The following is a 6,524-nucleotide window of genomic DNA, read 5'->3' as shown; positions in this document are numbered from 1 at the left end:
TGGGTACTGCACGCCGTGTGCTAGTCTGTCGGACTAGCGCACGGCGCCATGTGCTAGTCTTCGGACTAGCGCATGGCAAACCGACGGCCGTCGTCTAGCAAAACTAAGACATGTCATGTGACGCGCTCTAAACCAATGAGCAGGCAGAATACTTGCAAGGGGTGTTATAATATAAAACATTGTGAGAAACGGCTCCCTCTGAAGTGACGTAGTTTTCGAGAAAAAAGTAATTTTCCACGAATTTGATTTTGAGACCTCAAGTTTAGAAGTTGAGGTCTCGAAATCAAGCATCTAAAAGAACACAACTTCGTGTGACAAGGGTGTTTTTTTTTCTGTCCTTGTTCTCTCGCAACTCCGACGTATGTTGATATAAAGCCAAGTGAGAAGACTTGTCTTTGACATTAATTACCAATAATGTCCAGTGACTTTAAGGACACAAGTGTCTTGACCGGGACTCGAACCCACACTCAGCTGATCAGAAACACCAGAGCTTGAGTTCGGTGCTCTTATCTGCTCAACCCCACATGCTTCCTTAGCAAGAAAAGTAGATTAAGACATCTCCCTGTGGCTTTAAAAAGAAATTACAATAAATATCACACAGGTGTATAATTCATATTATTTACTAAAATGTGCATTTATTTACATAAACAATTCCATAGTTTGATTAAATTCCTAATGCGAAAGAGGCGTAAAAATGTTTGTCAATAAGGAAGCAACTTCTGTAAACAAATGCTTAATGGCACTGGACACCTTTGGTAATTACTCAAAATAACTGTTAGCATTGAAACTTACTTGAAAACAACAATGGAGAGCTGTTGATAGCATAAAACATTGTGAGAACATGCTCCCACGTAGCTTCTCACTCAAATATTAAAAGACTTCACGCCTGAAGTCTTTTATTTAAGGCATCTGAAAGCACACACATTTGTGCAACAAGGTTGTTTTTTCTTTCATTATTCTTTTGCAATTTTGATGACCAACTGAGTCAAAATGTTCACAGGTTTGTTATTTTATGCATAACTGGTCTTTGACATTCACCAAAAGGTGTCCAGTGCCCTTATAAAATATACCCTGGAGAGTAATAAACAGTTATATATATGCCTGTTTGGGGGAAATCTACCCTGATTTGAAACCCTGTTCAGCCAATGGGTATATTGTTTGCCAATGTGGGTGTATTTGGGTGTAGTGATGGGTTTTGCCTCATTCATTGTCAAACAAACTATCTTTATTGGGGTATACGTGTACTTATACCCTGATGAAACCCTCTTTTTCCAAATGAGAATTTTGATGGTTACCAATCAGGGTATATTTGAGTGCCGTGACCTCAGTCACTGTCAAACAAACTATCCCAACTGGTGTATACTTATACCCTGATGGAACCCACTTTTCCGAATGAGATAAATGGTTACCAATCAGGGGTACATTTGAGCGCAGTGATGGGTTTTGCCTTCAGTCACTGTCAAACTATCCCAATTCGGGTATACTTATACCCATATTAGAACAATTTTCACCCAATGGGGGTATTAATGGTCTCTAATTGAGAGACCCTTGGTCACCTCACTGACCCGATCACAGGTTTGTTTTTTACTTATCTGATTGGCTCATGCATTTGTACACTTGGACTTCAAACCAAAAATGTAGGAATTCAAACTTGGCTCTCTGAAAACAAAAAAGATATATATTTCATTTATAAAATAACAAAACTTTTGATACATACACAAATAAAGGAAATGCTACCATGATTACAACTTAATTATTCTGTGATTACAGAATTTAACGGAGCGCGGAAAGCCCATTACAAAACAATGATAAGTGGAATAATAGAAAATTTACAGGAAAAAAACCCAATAAAAATTAATTTACAAATGTCTTACGTATTGGAATTGCCCCTTTCACGAAGGCCAAAGTCGAATATTTCTTTCTAAACTTGGTACAAGTGTTCCCTTTAATTAGAAATGTCATGAAATCGGTGGAATCTTCATTTTTTTTTAAACAACTATAATAATGTGAAGGGGGTCAATGAAAAAGAGTCTCGTAGTAACATTTCATCCATCTAAAAAATTATTTGACAAAACTTTTTAAAAGTTCTCATAACTGTTTTTAAGGTAAGGGCATAGATTGGTTGATATTTTATTTTTTCCCATAAAAACTTACTTGCACTACAGCTGTTGAAAGTGTTAAACCTTAACAGTTTCCATGTGGTATCACACTTACACTCACCTATTGTCAGTACCATTTTTAGGATTCAGTTTCTATTTAGTTGCAATTATTCATGGTCAGTGTTCTCTACATAATTTTGTAGAAAAAATTTCAGGAAATTGTGCAACTCTTAACCACATAAAAGCTAATATGACGACGGTTTTGCCATGTGTTTGTGTACAAAACCTTACCCTGCCACCGTCCCAACATTATCGGTCAACATATTAGCATTTAGTTGACAAAAAAACATGGAAATAGAACCCGAAGAACGCTGAGCTCATCTGCCCCGTACGTCGTCTTTGGACGTGGCTTATCGCACCGCATAGCACAAGTGTATGGCAAAATGATCATCACGTGACACGTTCAAGACAGTTTCTACGTGTTTTCAATTGGTCAATGTTCATGGCGTCTACTGTTTGGCCTAAAAAAAAAAAGAGGCCTACGCGCATCGATAAAAGTGGTCTCACAACGAAATCCCATGCACAATGTGGCACTAAGTGTTCTCCAGCTTCTATTTCTATGAAGAAAAAAAAACAATCTAAGGCCCTACCTTTAATTAACACAACTGACTATATAACCATGTTTTACATCGAGCATTCTCCATAAACAAAATAGGCACACCTGTCATGAACAAGTAGCTAAAACAAAACCCTGTCTGAAACCAAAACCTATACAGAGAGTTACGAAACTTCACTGCCAGGAAAAACCCTTAAAATAGTCGCTTTCAAAACCAACCTAACGATATCAAAATTGAACCAATATAACTCTCTTGAGGGAAACTAAAATGCCTCATGCAAAAAATATCTATATTAATTTATGTTTTGTACGAACAACTTAACTAAAAAGTACAAAGGATATAATACTTGTAAACAGTCGACTCTCGTTATAACAAGATCGCGGGGACTAGCCAAATTAGCTCTTGATAACAAGATAGCAGCCTGGACCATCAGAAGTTAGAAGCTTTCCAAATGCGCTGCCTGCGCAAAACCATGAGCATCTCCTGGCAAGACAAGGTGCGAAATGAGGAGGTGTGGAGGAGAGCTGCGTCAGCTGGTGGTAATCCACCAGAGTTGATCACTTCACCCATCCACAAGATCCAATGGCCACATAATGAGAATGAAAAACAACAAACTCCCAAAATGCATCCTACTTGAAACAGTAACTGGAAAAAATAGCCGGGGTAGGCCTCGGAAGAGGTGGGAAAATGACATCATCATGAACAGTTCTACCTGGAACATCGAAGAGCGCAAGATAGGCAAGAGTGGAAAAAGAACATTTGTGGAGCCAACGTCCTGCGGGATACGGTGCAAGATTGATTGATTGATTGAGTTGTTATGAGAGGACACCAAACCCCAAAACACAAAGTATTCAGGACTTAAAGGAACATTATAGAATTGGTTTTTGATAACACAACAGTTGCTGGCAGTGTAAGCGCTTTATGTAATCCATCATAAACATAAATTTACAAACCTGTAGAAGTTTGAGATAGATCTGCCATCTGGGTCTCGAGAGAATAATGAAAAAACGGTTACAAATTTTGCATTGCATCGATGCCAAAACAAAAATGAATAAAACGCTCACTGAGCGATAAACTCCACACGCGAAATAAGATTATTTATTTCTCATAAAATTTGAAATTTCAGACAGAAATATTTCGAGGGGCGTTTTCTCTTATCATCATCATTAGACCGTGTAAGTTTTATGTAAATCTGTGATCTTTGCGATTTTTTTTTCTTACCAATTCTGTAATGTTCCTTTAAGAATATACTCTTTATATGAAAGCAGAAACTCTTAATAACGAGGGTCGACTGCTGATTATAATACAAAAGACTCAAATGATCACACAAATAAAAATATTCTTCAGTGAATGTTGCTATAGGTCTGCGCATGAACTATTTCCACTCTGTGTATTGAACTAAAATGACCTTACTATTTCAAATGCTTACCGAGGTCATTAATCTATTGACCTTTGGTCAAAGAGTTCATTAATCTATTGCCCTTTGAAGTATTTCAATACCGAATAAACATTATTAATTTTGTACAAGGAAATGATAGTATATTTAAAAACATAAAAAGCAATCTCGATTCAATTCTGTGCAAAATGAGCCCCAAAACATGACACTTCATTTAATGTTGAAAGTCCTAACTTAAGGAGATATTATACTTCTATTCCTAAGGCTCAATATGAACATTCCATCAATCAATCGCCCCCCCCCCCCCCTTCTGTAAAAATCAAATAAACAAAATCTGTTTTACACTTGGTGTTCTTTGCTGTTACATACTAACACATAAAACAAAATGCATTGAAAGTGCATACATTACTATTTTGACTTGGGAATGTACAAATACCTATTTGTGTGTTAAATTCTAAATTGCAAACAACAAAACATATAAACAAATCTGCTGTGTATATAAACAAAATGAAAATACATAACAAGTGATGTTGAAACGTTAGCATGATATGTGTCATTGGACTGAATAATGGATTTAAAGGCACTGTCCCACTTTGGTAATTGTCAAAGACTAGTACTCTCACTTGGTGTATTTCAGCATGCATAAAATAACAAACCTATATACAAAATTGTTGACTCAATTGGTCATCGAAGTTGCAAAAGAATATTGAAAGAATAAAACACCCTTGTTGCACAAACTTGCGTGCTTTCAGATGCCTAATAAAAGGCTTCAGGCCTGAAGTCTTTTAACATTTGAGTGAGAAATTACCTATTTCTCAAAAACTACATTACTTCAGTGGGAGATGTCTCTCACAATGTTTTATTCTATCAACAGCTTTTCGTTGCTCGTTACCAAGTAAGTTTTTATGTTAACAATTATTTTGAGTAATTACCAATAGTGTCCAGTGCTAGAGTTGTATCTCTACCCAAAAGAATCCTATTAGAATTCTTTGTGTTATTTTTGACTCATTAAAGGCAGTGGACACTATTGGTAGTTACTTGAAATAATTATTAGCATAAAACCTTACTTGGTAACGAGTAATGGGGAGCTGTTGATAGTATAAAACGTTGTGAAAAACGGATCCTTCTGAGTAGTTTTTGAGAAAGAAGTAACTTCCACAAATTTGATTTTGAGACCTCAGATTTAGAATTTGAGGTCTCGAAATCAAGCATCTGAAAGCACACAACTTTGTGTGGCAAGGGTGTTTTTTCTTTCATTATTATCTCGCAACTTCGATGATCGATTGAGCTCAAATTTTCACAGGTTTGTTATTAAATGCATATGTTGAGATTACACCAACCGTGAAGACTAGTCTTGGACAATTACCAATAGTGTCCAGTGTCTTCGAAAAAGTAACCTTGTACCATAAACAAGCCCCTGCTTATAAAATGGTCTTGCTAAAAAAAAAAGGTGCAAAATTCTGACAATCATTTATCAATGCATTCCCTGTGAACTGTTTTATTGCGTTAGTAAACTTTATGTGTGAAGTAAATGTAATTCCAATACAAAACAAGAACTCCTGGTCGTGACAAAATGGAATGATTTCTTCCAAGATATGTTCGTGCTTTCATTAGGGTGGGATGATTCATTATTTGGGGGGGGGGGGGGTTTCCACAAAATTTAATCCTTAAACATCTACAATAAAAATTACCGTAGAAAAAGTACTTTACGTGACCTGTGTTTAATTGTTAATAATGCGATTATTTCAAAACTTAGCTGCTTCCGTGTGAGAGGTGACACTAGAAGTGGGATGGGTGTGCGGGGGACCGATGAGTCCGTGGCCCTCGTGTGGTCTAATGCCGCCATTTTGACTTCTGACGTTTGATGTCACTCACCAGGGACGTTGAGAAGCAGAAGCCGAAAATCTACAAATGTTCAAAGCGTTTGAAACTTTTAGTGATCATGGTTGACGGATCTTGGAACTTCGTATAATATTAACTTAAGACTTGGTGTGTGGATTGGTCTTAGAATCCCCAAGAAGCCTTCTGTTTAGGAATCTCCTATGTGAAGCCTAGTCCGTACTTCCTAAGAATGCGAATGCCATATACAAATTTTGTAACAGTTGAACTATCCTGCAACATTTGCTTCGAAAATAGCCACGTGACGCCAAAATTCACTTCGCATAAGGTATGAACAGGGATTTACATGTACATGTAAATACAAAAGTTGTGGGTTTGAATCCCGCACAAGTAATTTGCCCATGGTTTTGGATACAGAACTCGGGACAGTAAAAGAGTATACAGTACTTTGTACACATCTATGTCAGGGTTTAAAAAAACATATTCTTTATGCAAAATTGACATATTTTATTTTATAACAAACAAAGTTTTCCCGCCCATATATGCAGCCATCGATTTCACCACACTCTTCCT

General features: G+C 36.8%; 1 protein-coding gene across 1 annotated transcript in view; it reads right to left on the bottom strand.

Annotated features, from left to right (window-relative positions):
* Positions 1-903: 903 nt before the first annotated feature.
* Positions 904-6,524, bottom strand: part of LOC139952785 (tetraspanin-17-like) — a 29,615-nt gene continuing 23,994 nt past the window's right edge. Inside the window, exon 10 of the mRNA XM_071952000.1 lies at positions 904-6,017. Coding sequence (XP_071808101.1) covers positions 5,946-6,017 — 72 coding nt within the window. The 3' untranslated portion in view covers positions 904-5,945. The remainder of the gene's footprint in view (positions 6,018-6,524) is intronic.

Source organism: Asterias amurensis, chromosome 21 (assembly GCF_032118995.1).
Source record: "Asterias amurensis chromosome 21, ASM3211899v1".
NCBI lineage: Eukaryota > Metazoa > Echinodermata > Asteroidea > Forcipulatida > Asteriidae > Asterias > Asterias amurensis.
Note: the sequence above shows the minus strand (reverse complement) of the source record. Positions and strands in the feature narration are given on the sequence as shown.